A 19372-nucleotide genomic window follows, 5' to 3' on the forward strand; every position below is an offset into this window, starting at 1 on the left:
CCCTACACACTGTGGGAAGAAATAGAATTTCCGCTGATTGTAGCTGTGATCTCGTTCTTTTTGTCACTAATCAAAGTTAATCACCACAGGTGAGGGTTCAGAACATAGATCGACTGGTAAATTGAAAGTTAGGCCCTCAGGCTCAGTTACCTTTTCACCACGATGGTCTGGTAATGACCGCATTATTGCCACTGCAGCACTGATTAACCTGGCAAGTTCCACCTGTGGGCAGTCCACCTTTTCCTGGCTGTGAATCTTCCTCATCTCCACCGGTTTACACTGGGCTGCAAATCCCTTATGCAAGTTAACAGTACCCCCCAGTTTGTTAGTGTGAATTAAAAAATTGAGAGCAGAAATAAAAAGTTAGTCTGAAAAAACGTGTCTGGTTTAGACACATTCTCTGACTCTAACCTGTGTGTTGAGCACAGCTGTTACCCGTTTCTTGAGATGAAAAAATACATTTTGGTCCATGTTTCTTCAGGTTTTTATTCACTAGAATAGCAATGAAAAGACTGACTACAAAATACAATAATTTTTCTTTCAAAGTCCATTTTCATGTTCCTCTGTGTCCGTCCTGACCAAGTCTTCCATCTCTGCAGTGAAAGCGGTTTCCTTCATTACAGCTAGTTGTTTAGAGGTGAGAGGAAGCTCTGTATCAGAACTACACAGGTGACACCAACGCTGCCAAGACACACAAATACAGGGAAACAACAGTTAGGTAGTACTGACATTTGAAAGCAGATTAAATTCTCTTGGTTAATTTCAGTAGATTAACATTGGTTAAATAGTTAGTTTTACATTTGCATCCCTGTTTTGATCTCATCTGAGATCCTAGAGGCTTGTTTATCTTTTCAAATGTCAGGGATGAATATCTTTTCATCCTCACCTGTTTCAGACTCCCTTTCCCAGCACACATTCGGCCCAGCGCCCATCCAGGCACCAGCAGAATGGAGGACAGGGCCAGTAACCAACCTAGTGCGTATGCCCAGTCCGGGTACACATACCAGCGGTTAAAAGTCAGGGGCTGGTACTCCACCATAGAACAGATGAAAGACACCTGAGAATGGACAGAGGAAAAAGAGAAATGGTGAAAAAGGATGGAAAAGAGAAAGGATAGTAAGAACTGAATTCAACTGAGGTGTTTATGGTTGAGAATGCTTCAGGAATTCACAACCAATTCATATCCATTAAGACAAACCCAAACTTATGTATGAAATTCAGACACTCACCAGGGACACGAGAGGAGTCAGGTATTTCCAGCACAACATGAATATGTAGTTGGGGCGTGACTTTGTCATGTCTTCAATAATGTCAAACATTCTCTCAGCCCCTGTGGAGTGTAGAGGATTTAGCTTTACTGGCTTTCTAGCATTGTCATTGTATTCTATGTTATGGTCTGTAACCTGTGTGTGACTCACCAAAGATCCAACCCATGGCCAGAGACTCAAACACAGACAGGAACAGAACACAGGCTCCATTACAGGCATAGTAGTCAAACAACTGGAATACATACATCCCCCCCTGCAGGCCAAAATAAAACATTACAGCTAGGGCCAGATTAAGGTATTGTGGTTGTAAACAAATAAAACACAGATTAGGGCCAGGCCCTCAATTTTACAGCTCTAGTAATTTTTAGACGTTTATAAATGTTTCTTTCAAACTAACACTTTTCAAACATTTGTCAAGTAACAGTAAAATATTTACAATAAAATACTTGTTCTCTTTTAAATCACTCATATAATGATGAGGACCAAACACTACATCCTTAAAGGTGACCTATTATGTCCCTTTTTACAAGATGTAATATAAACCTCAGGTGTCCACAGAATGTGTCAGTGTCAGTGAAGTTGTCCATTGGGAAATGATTGGATCAAATGATCAATAAGCTGCTGCTCCCCACCCCCTTAAGGAGAGGGCTGTGCCTTTACAGCTTGTGCCTCGGACACTCTGGCAACAACAACAACAACAACAACAACAACAACAACAACAACAACAAAACCACCAATATGGCTGCTTCTGTAAATAATAGAGTTCAGCCATACTTGCAGGAACCAGAGTCTGAGATTATGTTGCATCATACACATTAATTATTCAGATGCTCATGTGGGAACTGTGATAGGATGCCTACAAAGCCAGATAATATATGCGACATGTAGACATGGTATCGTTTCGCTTAATTACTGTAGTCAGATTTTATTTATGTAATACCATGACACTTGCCTAATGCAGTTTATTATAATAAATGTTAAACAAAAGGTTAGCACAAACATATAAGTATTACCTATTTTTTGGGCACATGCCATTCAAAAATAAATGTAACCCATGCCATCTGCAGTTGCTCAGATACCAGGAGTAAATGATCTCTTGATCAAATGAATAAATGAATGAATCTTTATTCCTACAGCCAACAACATATATTTAGCTGATACATTCTTGTGTTATCACTAGCTGCTCTAGTGCAGAAATAAACATGGAAGACTGTGTGCAGCTCACTCAGGGGAGGATCTAAGCTAATAGGAAGTACCCCCTTTTTGGCATGTTCGCACCACAGGAACTGGGAACCATTTTAGTTATTTACTTCAGAGTAGGGTCTAACCCAGCACAATAGGTATTACCAGTGACACAAGAGTATGTTGATTAGACAAACTCGTGCCATACAAAGCACCGGCAACCGGCATTTATAAAAAGCAGTGCAAACACACAGTTTACTCCACGAACATGGAAAACAGTGATAGATGAACCAACAGTGAAGTCTATAACCTTTACTCTATGGTGGAAATCCAACACAAATTTGAAGGGACCAAGCAAAACTGCTCAGCTAGAATGGTGCTCTTAAATTACATCACGGTCAGCCGGCTTATGTCACTTCAGAGTTCCTATTGGCAGTGTGAATGTAACCTAGGGGAAAAAATGGCTCTAGGGGAAGTTCCTATAACTGACTTTTTAAAAAACAATTTTTGTTCCTATAACTACTCGGTGCGAAAGCCCCCAGTGACTTCCATAGAATGGAAAAAAAAACTGTTCAGCAGAAGAAAGAAATTAATACAGGTTAAGAACAGCTTGAGGGTGAGTATATGATGACTGAATTTTCATTTTTGGGTGATCTATCCCTTCAACATTAGGCCATTATAGGGAACACAAAGGTAACTTTAGTTCATTTTGTTCTCTCTCACACACAAACAAACTCTCCTTACCTCTGTAACCATGATGAGCTGACCAAAGAAGCAAGTGAGACAGAAGACTAGGAGTAAAATTTCTCGTCGTCCTGCTTTGCGCAGCACCACAGGGAACAGGTCTATCACTGATGTCATGACAGCTTCCATTGAAGCAAACTTCAAAGGGAAAGTCATATAGGTTTGGTACAATGAGGGTGAGGAAATGATGACAGTATTTTCATTGTTGGATGCACCATCCCTGTAACACACTGGAAGCTGTTTTTCCAACACCAAAATAGCCCAATGTATTTACAGATGTTGTCTTTACAATTCACAAGTCTGAAAATGACTCTAAATAAAATGTTTGCAGTTCATGAACTCCAATATTTACCTTGTGTTTTTCCATGTCAATATTTTTAATCTATAGTGTGCACATATTTGCACTTACCTACATTAATTTACTTCATCAAAATTTTACACCCCAAGTAATGCAATAAAAAAAAGTCAGAGTTCACTTTCATGGTCAGGGACATTGTGGATGCATTTGTATCTTTATTGTAAACATATTTTTGTATGCAGAGAGACAAGTCAAAATTATTGTCTGGGGTAACTGACAGCATGCCACAGATATGGTGTATCTAGGCTGAAAATACACTGGGTTATATGAAGTGCTTAAAGGAATAGTTCACTTAAAAATGAAAATTCTGACATCATTTACTCACCCTCAAGTTGCTTTAAACCTGTATGAATTTATTTCTTCTGCTAAACACAAAAGAAGATATTTGTAAGAATGTCGATAACCAAACAGTTGATGTACCCCACTGACTTCCATAGTAGGAAAAAAATACTATGGAAGTCAATGAGGTACATCAACTGTTTGGTTACCGACATTCTTCAGAAAACATTCAGCAGAAGAAAGAAATTCATACAGGTTTGAAGCAACTTGAGGGTGATTATATGATGACAGAATTTTTATTTTTAAGTGACCTATTCCTTTTAACTATATGGTTGACTTGGCCAAATTTGCCTTAATAATAAATTAAGAAAATAGTGAATTTTTTAATAATAAAAAAAATAATAATAATAATATATATTGTTACGGCTCAGTTTTGTTTTGGGTTTGTTCTGTTGTCTTCTCTTTCTTTTATAGGTTGCCAGATAAGGATCCACACCTGTGTTGAATTTGGAAAGCAGTATTTAAGATGGCTGTCCTTTGTTTGAAAATTGAAATTGAAATTCGTAAATTGGAGGTTGAGGCTCTGCGGTTTCAGTTAATTGGTGAGGGTAAACTGGAGGACCGTGCAAGTGGTCTAACCAGTTCTGCCAGAAAAGGGTTGGATGTAGCCAATAATATTAAGCTGATACCCAAATTTAGTGAAACTGATGTAGACACATTCTTCAGTTTGTTTGAGCGTTTGGCAGATGTTATGAAATGGCCAGATACTGAACAGACTTTAATGTTACAGTCTGTGTTAACCGGTAAGGCACAAAAGGCTTATTCTTCTTTAAGTGCTCGTGACAGTCAAAATTATCATAAGGTTAAAGAGGCTGTACTGAAAGCTTATGAGCTGGTACCAGAGGCCTATCGGCAGAAATTTAGAAACATGCGAAAACCTGCAGAACAGATGTATTGTGAATTTGTGAGAGACTTAAAAATCCAGTTAGATCGCTGGTGTGCTGCTTCAGGTGTAACCAGTGTTCGAACTATAACGTGTCTTTTGGGGGAGCCCACTTTTGTTGATGTTTTTTTTTTTCCCGGGGGGGGGGGGGGGGGGGGGGGGGGGGGTGTATTGGTTATGCGCGTGCCATACGAGGATGAGAAGTTCGAATCATTTTACTGACTCTCTTGTTCGATCTCGTTCATCAAAATGAAAGAAGCTTTTTTCGAGCCATTTCGTTCATCTAAGGGGCTTTATGTTATACTTTTAACACATCCACCTACGGAATCTTGATTATATTCTGAATTAAGAAATCATTATAATGCAGTCAAAAATAATTTACAACGAACATAAATAATTACTTTAACCTTCAGAGTATTTCATTCATCTGTCACGTGACAGGCGCAATGAATGGATCGTTCATGAACGACAGATAACAGCTACAAGTCACAAGTGCACTACTTGCTTTATGCAAGCACTATATAGGATAAATCACTATACAGGATTTACCCTATTATACTTTATCGACCCGAATTGATAGGTCAAACAGCAAACATCCACCAATAAATAGTCTGTTGTCTTTGAGTTCACATGAACAACGGTTAAATTCGTCGGGCTACAGAAGAATACCATAAATCCTCAGTTCAATTAGGCCTAAACCATCGAGAGTCACGCAGACCTATAACAACCCAGCCACAACACATTTTGGGAATAACATTACTCAACACAGAATGGATTTCAAGGACTTCGCGCGCAGATCAATGGCCATCGTTTATATTTTTTTCGACGAATCTCTGAGTTATAACATGAGTGGAATTTGCACCGCAGCGCCACCACACCTTGATGCTCATGACAAGAATAGCATAGTTATCTTTATTGAAGTGAATTACCGGTAGGTTTAAATCGCCGTCCTGCATGAATGAATGACATTTTTGCTATTTTACACATAATAATCCACGATGATCACATTACACAAAACTGAAATTGCACGTCAAAATAACACATTGTCAATATTTTTTGAGACCCCCCAAAATTTCACAAATCACGTTTTCAGGGGAGCCCATGTCTTATTAAGGGGAGCCGAGCTCCCCCTAGCTCCCCCGTAGTTCGCACCCTGGGTGTAACTAGTCGTGAAGATCTTCATGAGTTGTTCCTGTTAGAACAGTTTAAAAGCACTTTGTCTGAGCATGTTTCCATCTTTTTGACTGATCGAAATGTTACATCTACGGAAGAGGCTGCCATTCTTACTGATGAGTATGTACTCACTCATAAATGTGAAGTCAAGAAAAGTAGGTTCAAGTTCAGTGATAGTCCAACAGAGAGTGTAACTGCCCGTCATGCCTTGTCTGATAAGGGTGAGAGGAATTTTAAAAGTTACGCTGATAAAAATGACCGGTGTGCTTATTGTCATTTAAAGGGTCACTGGAAAAAGGATTGTTTAGCACTTAAAGGAAATGTGATGCGTGTTAAATCTGAACCCAAGCATGCTCTTGCTGTTTCATCTGTTCAGACAGATAATAATTCTGACTCTTTTGATATTTTACAGAATCTGGAGAAACCAGTGGTACTTTGCAATGTTGGAGATGTTGGATATGCTCCCTTCATTACAGAAGGCTATGTGTCATTGCTTGGAAGTACTGAGAAGGTTCCTATTAAGATTCTTTGAGACACGGGTGCATCGGAATCATTCATTTTGCAATCTGTTCTTCCTTTTAATCAGGAGTCCAATACAGGAAACAATGTGCTGATTCGCAGCATTGGATTGCAAACATTGTCTGTACCCCTGCATAACATGTTTCTCCAATCTGATTTAGTAAATGGAGCAGTGGTGATGGGAGTCCGTCCTTCACTACCAATGGAAGGAGTTTCAGTTTTGGGGAATAATCTGGCGGGTGACCGTGTATGGCGTGATGTTCCACCTCCACCTGTGGTTGCTACTTGTCCTGCTCCATTGGGTGACACTGATATCTCACAGCAGTATCCAGAGGTATTTGTGTCTTGTGCACTCAAGCATGCAATGCGTAAACAATCAGCCAATGCAAAACAAAGTGATGTGAAGGATTTGTTAACCTCTAAGAGGGTAGTGCCTGGTCTCCTTGCTTTGCCTTCTATTCCCCATTAGGTCTGGGTGTCTGCTCAGAAAGAGGATTCATCTCTGAACTCCCTGTTTGATGCTGCTTCATTGAAAATGGGGTACTATTGTGGAAGTGGACTTCTAGGGAGGATTGACTGAACCAATTATACAGGTAGTTGTGCCTGTTTCTTTGTGAAATTCTGTATTGGTTTCTGCTCATGGCGGGGTGTCTGGTCATTTGGGCATAAATAAGACCTACCAACATTTGCTGCAGTATTTTTACTGGCCTCGTATTAAGAGTGATGTAAGGCAGTATATTAAGACTTGTTCGATCTGTCAGCTGACTGGAAAACCAAATCAAACCATAAAACCTGTGCCTTTGTATCCCATACCTGTTATGGAACAGCCTTTTCAGCATCTTTTAGTGGATTGTGTTGGGCCTTTACCACCTTCCAAGTCTGGTAGCGTTTACTTATTGACAGTGATGTGTCAGAGCACTCAATATCCTGCTGCTTTTCCTTTGCGTTCAATCACCACGCGATCAGTTGTAAAAGCCTTGTCCCAGTTCATTTCTATTTTTGGAATTCCAAAAGTTGTTCAGAGTGATCAGGGGACAAACTTTACATCTAACATGTTTCAAGAGGTTCTGCGGCAGCTTGGTATTAGACACAACAAATCCAGTACGTACCATGCGGAAAGTCAGGGTGCCCTAGATCGTTTTCACCAGACGTTAAAATCTTTGTTGAGGGCATATTGCACTGAGTTAAAAGGTGATTGGGAGGAAGTGTTACCTTGGTTGTTGTTGGCCACACGTGAGGTTATCCAGGAGAGTTTGTGATTTAGTCCCAATCAGTTAGTCTTTGGAAATTGTGTACGGGGACCCATGGCGGTACACGCCAGCGTGATTTGCTCGGTTTTTTTTTTATCAGTTCAAACGAGTCCAAATACTCTGTTGACTTTGATCTTACAAACCAGTTTCATACATCAATCTCTCCTGTTAAGTGTGTATTATTTTTGTGTATACTCACAATAAAAACAAAGTGTTGTGCTTTTTGCCAAATAAAGAAGAATAAACATGATGCAAGTTCTGCTTTCTCTCTGTCAGTGAAGTCAATTCTGAAACGCGTCCGAAAATGAACCATAACTCAGCGAATACTCAGTCAAACAGGCATACAGACACACAGGCATGAAGCTTGAATTCTCTTCTTTTAAATGAAGTAATTTTTATAAAAAAACAAATATTCTTAGTTTATGTAAGCTGTAAGAAAAGAGCGAGATGTCAGTCGTTCTCATCTCATCTAATTATTTTTAATGTGACCCCGCCCACGGAGAGCGCGCGCTATTCAAACGCAAATGACTGAGGTAATCCACGCAAACCTGTGAACGCCCCCATATCAGCTCGAGAAAACACAAGTTTATTCAGATCATTACTTGTTTACACCGTCTCGCAGCGCTGTGAGGAATAATAATAATGGAAAATGTACCTCAGAAGTGCGGGTATTTCGAGGAGCAAGGATCCGACTGAGCTGAGGAATACTGTAGTAAGTTTTTTTTCCTTCTCAAGTGAATCGCGTTTCTGTTTGTGAATGAATGAACGGCAGAGATGCGCACTGTTTACCACAGCTCGCAAAAAGACAGTTTAAATTTAAATCGCGTTTCTGTGTGTGAATGAATGATGATGTTTTAGCAAACTGTATTGCTATACTGAGATGAGTAAAAATCGACTGAAATATGTTGAAATAAAATGTAGGCTATTTGTATTGCAACGTATTAAACTGCAAATTAACATTTATATGCCCTAATATTTCATAAAAACAACATTACAGTCAGGCGAAATATGAAAGACAACATTTTGTTGACTAGATTTGGGTACAGTTTTTACTGTAGAATATACTGCCACATCAAATAAGCTTTTGTTTAGCAATTTCTGCTATGTTATTTATATATATATATATATAAAATACTATTTTTGTCAAAAATAAAGTCATCAACTAAGATGTTAGCTGTTCCAATGTTGGCTATATTCAAACTAATAAATACATATGATAAAATGTAGGCCTATAATCTTTTTTTTTTACAAAGAAAGAGTACACTTGAAATATTGTTGAAATTGTAATTATTGTTGTAATTGTAACCTTTTTAATAAAACAGCGAAACATATTTACAAGATAGATGTAAGCAAAATCTTAAATGGTCAATATAAGTCTTCTTCTAAATATATCTTTTGTCCTTGCATTGTGGCTCATTCAGTGTCACATCTGAATGAATGGCTCATTATGCAGAGTGGGTGGGACATTGTATTCTCAGGTGTAAACTACTCCTCCTTCACGCCCCCCTCGCATATTGGCTTTCCAAGCAAAACCTGTTTTACACAATTTAAATCAATGTATTGTTTTATGTGAACGATAAAGCAAGACTATTTTCACATAATTTTGAAGCCAGAACTCGAAGCGACAACATCCATTAGTCAAAAGTCTTGTGGACACATATTTAGTATGAGTTTTGTGGTCTTATTTCAGCAACTTTCATCTTTATTTTTTCCAATAACCACGCATAAACATTATTCTCTTAAAAATACAAACATCTACATACATGATGCTCACATATTATGGTAGCCCTGTTTGTGCTATATAGAGTGAATTTACACCTTTGCCATTAATATGTTTATAAATAACTGAAAAAAGCACAAATGTCAGGGCATGTCAAAACATCCCAAGGGCCCCAAAAACACCTTAGACCCCAGAGGGTTAAACCTGTCCGCCAACAATTTTATCGTGTATCATTTGACAAACGTCAGAAATTGGAGGCTGAAGTCAATTACATGCTTGAAAACAACATAGCAAAGCCTTCCTTTTCAGATTGGGCTTCGCCTTGTTTGTTAGTGGGAAAATCAGACGGCACTCAGCGTTTTTGCACCGATTATAGACGAGTAAATATCCTAACTAGACCTGACTCATATCCATTACCTAGGATGGAAGACTGCGTTGACCAAGTTGGATCAGCTAACTATGTCAGTAAATTTGATTTGCTCAAAGGGTACTGGCAAGTGCCTTTGACCGCCTGAGCACAGGAAATTTCCTCTTTCATTACACCATTTGGATTATATTCTTACACCGTAATGAGTTTTGGTCTCAGAAAAGCTCCAGCTACATTTCAGCATCTAATGAACAGAGTGACAGCTGGTTTAGAGGGTTGTGCCATATACTTGGATGACATTGTTGTCTATAGTGACACATGGGATCAACACCTTATCCAAATTCGTGCACTGTTTGAGCGTTTGTCTGACGCCAAACTCACAGTCAACCTGGCAAAGTGTGAGTTTGCCAGGGCGACTGTGACTTATCTGGGCAAGGTTGTCGGAATGGGCAAAGTGCGACCTGTACGTGCTAAAGTCATAGCGATTGACAAATTTCCTAGCCCTCAGACTAAACGTGAATTGATGAGATTTTTAGGAATGGCTGGGTATTACAGAAGTTTTTGTCCGAACTTTTCTTCTGTTGTTGCCCCGCTTACAGATCTGTTGCAAGCAAAGGCTAAATTTGTGTGGACTCCAAAATGTGAAAGCGCCTTTGAGAATGTTAAACGATTGCTCACATCGTCCCCTGTCCTGACGGCTCCTCGACTTGATAAACCATTCAAACTTCAGGTGGATGCTAGTCAGGTTGGAGCGGGAGCTGTTATGCTGCAGGTTGATGAGAGTGGTATAAATCGCCCTGTCAGCTATTTCTCACGGAAATTCAATTCGTATCTGACCAATTATTCTAGGTTTTGCTGAATAATTTCATTGAGATGATTGCTGGTTTTGAAACTAAGAGATTGGTAGAGTTTGGGGAAGTTGTAATGGTTAATGATCGATACTAACTTCACTTTAACTCCGGTAAGGTTGTTCTTTTTGTATGTATGTTTTGGGGTTGGAACTTGTATAAGGTAGAGTTTCTAATGAGAGTCTCTCCCTTTTTAAGGGGGGAGGTGTTACGGCTCAGTTTTGTTTTGGGTTTGTTCTGTTGTCTTCTCTTTCTTTTATAGGTTGCCAGATAAGGATCCACACCTGTGTTGAATTTGGAAAGCAGTATTTAAGATGGCTGTCCTTTGTGGGAGTTCTGACCCCTATCCTGCAGTTGTGCTCAGGAGCTGGACCTTCATATTGTTTTTTTCTTTAATGATTGCTTATTTTCTGTTGAACATCTATTTTCTTAACCCCTAGACGTAAATAAATATTTTGTTTAATTTATTTTTGGACTCTGATCCCTTTATTTTGTTACTTCCTTGAGCCGGAATGTAACAATATATATATATATATATATATATATATATATATATATATATATATATATATATATATATATTTTTATTTTTATTTTTTATTTTTTATTTTTTATTTATTTTTTTTAGAACAAAACGTCTCGGTTACGACTGTAACCTCGGTTCCCTGAAGAGGGAATGAGACGCTGCGTCGAGATTGACGCTATAGTGATTGCGTCGTGAAGCATTTGTGAAATAAGTTCAATGGCGTATAGGTGGGTGACGTCATGGAAGGAAGCTATTAATCGCACCCAGGCCAAACATTGTCAGCTTCTGATAGGCTGAAGCAAGTCGATCACAGGCACGCCGAAAGTATGGTAGGGTGATGCAGCGTTGCAGCGTTACAGTCGTAACCGAGGAGTTCCCTTTCAAGGCATTGACACTATGAGAACGTCTATACCAATGCTGCCATAGGGACCAGTGCCTGTCTTGTGTGAAATCAGGCGAGCACAACAAAGACAGAATCACCTGGGACCCAGGGGTAAAGCCCAAATCTAGACTGTAAACCTGACGAATGTGTGCGGAAAGGACCAGCCTGCCGCATCACGCACTTCTTGTAGGGATACCCCTATTATAAGGCTGACCAAGCCGCCATACTCCTCCTGATCCGACGCACCACGGAGGAAACACCAACGGCTTCTCCCCAAAGACACCACCAAAAGATGCGTGGTAAGATGCTAGTCCACCACGTAAACCTTTAGAGTGGAGGGGAATAACCCTGCGGAAAATCAGTCCTGCAGAAATTGCAGGTACCAACCGGGCAGTTAACTGGATCCAAGTGATGACAGTAAAGTTTCCTTGTGCAGGGACTTTTAGAGTGAGCGTGGCCTCAACAACCTCAGTTGAGAGACCTGAGTCTATGAGTGGGACCCCCACACTTCCATACTCTGCTCTCCAGAACTCCTGGGAGTAGAAGTATCAGGAAAACTGAGTACAGACGCAGCCCCAGCCATGTCTGCACCTCTATATGAGCTCCACCACCTCAGGGTGGAGTCTCCATTTCCTTGGCCTCAGCCCCAGCCTCGAACAGGATGTCTGCTCCATGAATCTGGTGCCCAGGGATGTAGAGCCTGAGTCATCATCACCAGGCAAATACAGTAAGTGCCAGGAGAGATGATGACCCATCCACAGACACTGAGCGACCATCCATGATCGCTCCACAGCCCATGAGTGAAGCATTCGTCGCAAGCGTTACGCGACGACAAGGAGCTCCCAGCATAGGACCCTGGGACAAGAACCAAGGCTTCTTCCACATAACCAAAGTACGAAGCACCTGTGCATATCCTTGATCATGCAGAAAGGGTTGCCCCTCAGGGAAACCCCTTGGTCTTGTGCCACCACTGCAAAGGTCTCATGTACAGCAGGCCAAAAGGTATCCCGTTGGACACAGCTGCCATCAGACCTGACAGTCTCAAAACTGTTTGACAGTGAGTGACTGGCCTAGCTTTATCTTGCTCACGGCTGTGAGGATCGAACCGATATGAGCAGGAGATAGACGTGCCTGCATTGTCGTCGAATCCCACACCACACCTGAAAAAGTCAAGAGTAGACAAGTAAAACGCTCTGGATGAAAGGTGAATTAATATAGACATCAAAATCAGATGAGTATTTAACATTTAATTCCTCAAAATTAAATGCAGCCAAAAACCAACCAGACGAAAAGCTCGGTCTAGATGAAAGGCTGAATACAGTATTTTCATACAGACATCTAAAAAAACTTCCAAAGCCAGACAAGTATTTCATTTAATTCTTCAAAATGAAATGCAGCCCAGAAACAAGCAGACACGAATACGTGGTCTGAATGACTGGCTGGACATTCATGTTATAATCTTAAACACAAAAAGAACCATAAATAATAGACCGCAAACACAACTAATTAGTTTGCACACAATCATAGGAAAAAGAGAGAAAGGGAAATTCCAGTCTGCTTAGTCACCTATGCATGTTTTGCGGACCGTAGTCTATGCGTTGCTTCGGCAAACGTGAGATCCAAGCCACTAGATTCTTATTACAGACCCATAATCTATGCGCTGCCTCAGCAAACGCGAGATCCAAGCCACTAGATTCTTATTGCAGACCCATAATCTTATGCGCTGCCTCGGCAAACGCGAGATCCGAGCCACTATATTCTTATTGCAGCCCCGTAATCTACGCACTGCCTCGGGGCACGCAAGATCCGAGACAGAGTCAGACCCGTAATCTACGCGCGGCTTCGGGAAACGTGAGATCCGACCCAAAGAATCTTTATTGACTTTCTCCCCTCTAGAAGAAAGCCATCAGGAGCGGAGATAAAACTCTCGATAGTGCATATTTTACATGTCGGGAATTTATGAATGAACACTGTCAGCTCCCTTTTACTAGAGCTGACATGCATGCTCCACTCCCAAACAAACAACACATAAATCGCATGTATCCCCACTCGTAATGTAGCGAGGGCAGGGAAAAACACACAATCAAGGGACTCCTTATACTCCTGTCTAAATATATAATATGCTTGAGGACAAACAACAATAAATAGACAGAGACAATTTTACACAGAGCGCTTGCTGAAGGCACAGAAGCTGACAATGTTTGGTCTGGGTGCACTTTATAGCTTCCTGCCATGACGTCACCTGCCTATACTGATTTCACAAGTGCTTCACGATGCAATCACGCAGAGCGCTCCCATAGCGTTAATCTCGACACAGCGTGAGCTCCCTCGAAGGCGAACTATAAATCTAAATATTAAATGTTATTATATTCTTTATTAAAAATACACTAATTAATTACACTAATGCAGATTAGTGCTCACTGCATTTATATTTAAAATGTATTTTTATTTGATGAATCAATTTATATTGGTATTCTTTCAACACTTCAAACAAACATTTGTAGTCATTTGCAGTTTTTAGTTCAAGGTATTACGACTTATTTGTATGTGTTAGTTTAAGCTCACCTGTGTATCTATCCCCAGCAAAATAATCATGATGAAGAAACAAACAGCCCACAACTGAGGGAGAGGCATCATGGCTACTGCCTGTGGATAAGCTATGAACGCTAGTCCTGGACCTGACATAGAAAGAGAGATATTATTTTAAGCATTCCATGTTCTTAGTAATTACTTAAATACAGTATTGGTTTTCAACATCTCAATTGTCTTATCATGCCTCCTGTGTTTCCATGAAATACTGCATTACCTGATTCTGCCACCTCTCCTATGGGGACGCCCTGCTCTTGGGCCATGAAGCCCAAAACAGAGAACACTGCAAATCCAGCCACCAAACTGGTGCTGCTGTTCAGAAGTGAAAGCCACAAGCAGTCCCTGATAAATATAGATAAAAACACATATCGTCTACCATTTGCTGACTGGGCATCATAACAACATAACATTTCAAAAATATCTTGCTCTTAGTGTACAACATAACAAATAGTTAAAGGGATAGTTCACTTTAAAATGAAAATTCTGTCATCATATACTCACCCTCATGTTGTTTAAAACCTGTATGAATTTCTTTCTTCTGCTGAACAGAAAGCAAGATATTTAGAAGAATGTCAGTAACCAGGCAGTTTCTGGGTCCCATTGACTTCCATAGTAGGAAAAAAATATACTATGGAAGTCAATGGGACCCAGAAACTGTCTGGTTACTGACATTCTTCTAAATATCTTCCTTTGTGTTCAGCAGAAGAAAGAAATTCATACAGGTTTGAAACAACATGAGGGTGAGTATATGATGACAGAATTTTCATTTTAAAGTGAACTATCCCTTTAATTCTTCAATTGTTAAATCATTCATATGCTCATTCTTTGGTACTGTCATTTTATTGAAAGCCTTAATACTAACCTGTAGCAGTTGTTGTTATATTTATTGTAGCTGCCAAAAACAGTGAGAGTGCCAACAGACACACTGTAGGAAAATAAGATCTGAGCTCCGGCCTCCAGCCAAACCTACACACACAGAGCACCTCAATTTCGATATAATAATATTTAAAAAATAAATAAATAAATAAATAAATAGATTAGATAGTAAAAAACAAAACAAAAAAACAAACATGTTTATGTGTGTTTTTTGGTCATGTTAAATTAGGTGTCTTTAACTTCCATAAAACAATTGTTAGGTACAATGTACTTATATACTTATTGTGTTCATATTGTATTGTAAAATATGGTAGTGTGGAGTGCAATAAGTGAGGAGACAAAAGATGGAGATGCATCGAGTCAGCTTTACTCTCCACTTCAATATCACTCAAAAACACTGTACAGCGAGTGAGGTCAAAACATACACACCACGTTAACCCGGAACCCGTATATCAAAACAACTCTCCCTTAAAGGTACAGTCCCTTGGTGAATGTCTCTTTCAGTCTTACTTGTGGGTCACCACACAGGCCCCCCAAGAATTCACCCATAATAACAGGGCCAGACCGAACAGGTACCCCAAATAAAACATAGGACACTATTCACTAGTGCAAAACAGAACAGTCCAGCTCATAACAGTCCCTAGAAAGGTCAACGTGTAGGGGGGCGGACCAGGCGGCCATACCGGCTGCGCTTAACAGGAGAGGGGCAAAGGGCAAGGGGCGGGGCAGGGGCAGGGGTCGAGGCTGCCGCAGGGGGGCGCCCTCGCCGTGGGGGCTGGGCCAACTGAAGCGGTTCGCCAATATCCACATGAGCAGGCTTAAGACGGTCTATAGCCACCCGCTCCGGCCTGCCCCCCATATCCACAACAAAGTTCTTAGACCCTCCCACCAGGACACGGAAGGGCCCATCGTAGGGGGGCCGCAACGGGGTACGATGGCCATCGTGACGGATAAAGACATACTTGGCTGATGGTAAATCCTTGGGCACATAGGACTGGGGGAGGCCATGGTGAGATGTTGGAATGGGAACGAAAGCGTCGGCAATGTCCCGAGAGACAGCGCGATGGGAGGCAACCGACCACGGGGCTGTGGCATCTGGAAGAAACTCCCCCGGGACGCGCAAAGGCTGGCCGTACACCAGCTCGGCCGATGAGGCTTGAAGATCTTCCTTGGGGGCAGAGCGAAGGTCAAGCATAACCCATGGGCCTTCATGTCCCGATGAAACCGCTCGCAAAGTCCGTTGCTCTGTGGGTTATAGGCTGTGGTACGGTGGACCTTCACCCCCAGGACCTCGGCGACCGCAGTCCAAAGATCCGATGTGAACTGCGGACCGCGGTCCGAGGAGAGGTCAGACGGTGTGCCGAAACGGGCCACCCAAGCCATAATGAACGCCCGGGCCACTTCGGCTGATGTAGTGGAGGACAGGGGAACTACTTCTGGCCACCTAGTGGTCCTATCCACCATGGTGAGGAGGTAGGTGTAACCACGGGAGGGGGGAAGTGGGCCCACCAGGTCCACATTCACATGATCAAAACGCCTCTCTGGCACTTTGAAGGGTGCCAAAGGGGCCTTGGTATGACGAGTCACCTTTGCGCGCTGGCACGCCACACAGGCAGCAGCCAAGGCCCTGACGTCCCTCCGCAGGCCTGGCCATACGAACTTGGCCCCCACCAGCTTGGTAGAGGCCTTCACCCCCGGATGGGAAAGGCCGTGGATGGCGTCAAAAACCTTATGCCTCCAGCCAGCAGGAACCATAGGGCGCGGTTGGCCAGTGGAGACGTCGCAGAGGAGTGTAGTGTTGGCCGTATCAAACACTACATCTTCCATGAGCAGCGCAGTGGGGGCCGTCCTGTAGGCTTGCACCTCAGAGTCCGCGGTCTGATCCTCAGCCATGGCTGCATAGTCGAGGCCCAAGTGGATGGAACCAGTGACCGCCCGGGAGAGGCAATCGGCGACGAAATTGTCTTTGCCGGCCACGTGCTGAATGTTAGTGGTATACTCAGAGATGGCAGCGAGCTGACGCTGCTGTCGACCAGACCATGGCTCCGAAGACTTGGCCATGGTGAATGTCAGCGGCTTGTGGTCAACGAAAGCCGTGAACCGCCGGCCCTCCAACAGGAAACGGAAATGACGGGTGGCGAGGAAAAGACCCAGGAGCTCCCTGTCGAAGGCGTTGTATTTCCTCTCGTTGTCACGGAACTTCCTGCTGAAAAAGGCCAGCGGCTGCCAGGCTCCGCCCACCCACTGTTCACACGCAGCCCCCACGGCGTAATCAGAGGCGTCCGTAGTAAGAGCAACTGGGGTGGTCGGAGACGGGTGCGCCAGCAGAGCAGCGTTGGCCAGCGCGGTTTTAGCAGCATCAAAGGCACCAGTCCTCTCTGGGGACCAAACCAACACGTCCGCCGGCCTCCCACCCCGTAAGGCGTCGTACAATGGTCGCATGAGTTGGGCCGCATGGGGGAGGAAACGGTTGTAGAAGTTCACCATGCCCAGGAACTCCTGCAGGGACTTCACAGTCCGTGGGCGTGGGAAACTGGCGACGGCGTCCACCTTGGCAGGGAGGGGAACGACCCCCTGTGGGGTGACGTGGTGGCCTAGGAAAGTGATGGACGACCGGCCAAACTCACACTTGGCCGGGTTGATGATGAGACCATGCTCACTGAGCCGGCCGAACAGCTGCCGGAGATGCTTCAGGTGGTCATCTGCGGACGCGCTGGCCACGAGAATGTCGTCCAAGTAAACAAATAGGAACGGCATGTCCCGCAGCACAGAGTCCATGAGGCGTTGAAACGTCTGCGCTGCACCCTTGAGGCCGAAAGGCATCCGTAGGAATTCGAAAAGGCCAAAGGGTGTGATGACCGCTGTCTTGGGTACATCCTGCGGGTGGACAGGCACCTGGTGGTAACCTCGCACCAGGTCCACCTTTGAAAAAATGGTGGCGCCGGCTAGGTGGGCAGAGAAGTCCTGTATGTGCGGCACTGGGTACCAGTCGGGGGTGGTGGCATTGTTTAGGCGGCAGAAATCACCGCAGGGACGCCAACCGCCATCAGCCTTGGTCACCATGTGCAGGGGTGAAGCCCACGGGCTGTTGGAGCGGCGCACAATGCCGAGGTGCTCCATGGTGGCGAACTCCTCCCTGGCAATCGCGAGCTTGGCAGAGTCGAGGCGCCGGGCTCGTGCATAGACTGGGGGGCCAACCGTGGTAATGTAGTGCTCCACGCCATGCTTAGCCACCGCTGATGAAAACGTGGGCGTGGAGATGTCAGGGAACTCAGCAAGCAGGCGTTGATACAGGTCTCCGGTGGCAAGCGTATTTGACAGACAAAGCGCCCCCATCCCTCCCAGCGTGCAGGGGTACGAAGCAAAAGAGAGGGCGTCAATCAGGCGGCAGTTTGTAACATCCATCAACAGTCTATAAGCGCAGAGGAAATCCGCCCCCAGGAGCGGCGTAGACACGGCAGCCATGACGAAATCCCAGCCAAAACGCCGCCCACCGAAACACACTTCCACATACCTCGTGCCATAGGTACGAATGGGCGTGCCGTTGGCGGCGTCCATCGGGGGGCCCTGCCCGCCAGCCATGGTGTCCACAGGCTTTGCCGGCAGGATGCTGCGCTGAGCCCCAGAATCGACCAGCAGCCGCCGGCCAGACAAGGAGTCAGTGATGAATAACAGCTTGCAGTCACGGCCAGCGCCCATAGCTGCTAATGAGCGCCGGCCCTGCCTTTTCCCTGGGCTCCAAAACTGCAAGGCTGGCGACACTGCTTGGCCTTGGCCCCAAACCTGGAATGGTAATAACACCACCCGTCCTCACGCTGTCGGCGGGCCGTCACAGCAGCTGTGGTGTCCAGGTCGCCCTCTGTTGGTGGAAGCGGGGCAGACGTGCGCTGGGGGGGCAGCAGCGCATGGACAAACTGCTGCCGGTTGGCAAGGAAAATCCTGTCTGCCTCCACAGCCAGCGCCCGGTAGTCTCTGGAGGAAGGGAGGGGGGAACTGGCCAGTGCGGTGCGCACGGGTGCTGGAAGCTGCCGCAGGAATATGTGGGCGAAGAGGAACGCGGGATCCGCCGCGGCCAGCACAGCCAGCATGCTTTCCATTAACTCGGACGGCTTGCTATCGCCAAGGCCGTTCAGGGACAGCAGGCGGTCTGCCTTCTCCAGCTCCGACAGTTCAAAGAGGTTCAACAGGAGTGTGTCGTACTTGCCGTTGGCCGGCGGAGCCTCTAACAGCGCCATAGCCCTGGCTGTCGTCGAGGCATCTAAGGCTGCTACCACGTGGAAATACTTTGTAACGTCCTGTGTTATTCCTCTCAGCTGGAACTGGGCCTCGATGTGTTGAAACCACGGTC

The 19372-nt window shown here is 43.9% G+C and overlaps 1 protein-coding gene across 2 annotated transcripts in view; it reads right to left on the reverse strand.

Moving 5' to 3' along the window:
• Positions 1-474: 474 nt before the first annotated feature.
• The window catches only part of LOC311089196 (sodium- and chloride-dependent GABA transporter 2-like), a 74897-nt gene continuing 55999 nt past the window's right edge, over positions 475-19372 (reverse strand). For both annotated transcript variants that reach the window (XM_084123701.1, XM_084123700.1), the window contains exons 7-14: positions 15011-15114; positions 14366-14490; positions 14125-14237; positions 3195-3332; positions 1419-1521; positions 1230-1330; positions 887-1057; positions 475-681 (exon numbers count right to left, since the gene is read on the reverse strand). In XM_084123701.1, the coding sequence (XP_083979827.1) occupies positions 541-681; positions 887-1057; positions 1230-1330; positions 1419-1521; positions 3195-3332; positions 14125-14237; positions 14366-14490; positions 15011-15114 (996 nt within the window). In that variant the 3' untranslated portion in view covers positions 475-540. The remainder of the gene's footprint in view (positions 682-886; positions 1058-1229; positions 1331-1418; positions 1522-3194; positions 3333-14124; positions 14238-14365; positions 14491-15010; positions 15115-19372) is intronic.

The sequence above is a fragment of the Abramis brama genome, assembly GCF_963993115.1.
Source record: "Abramis brama genome assembly, chromosome: 9".
Classification (NCBI taxonomy): Eukaryota; Metazoa; Chordata; class Actinopteri; order Cypriniformes; family Leuciscidae; genus Abramis; species Abramis brama.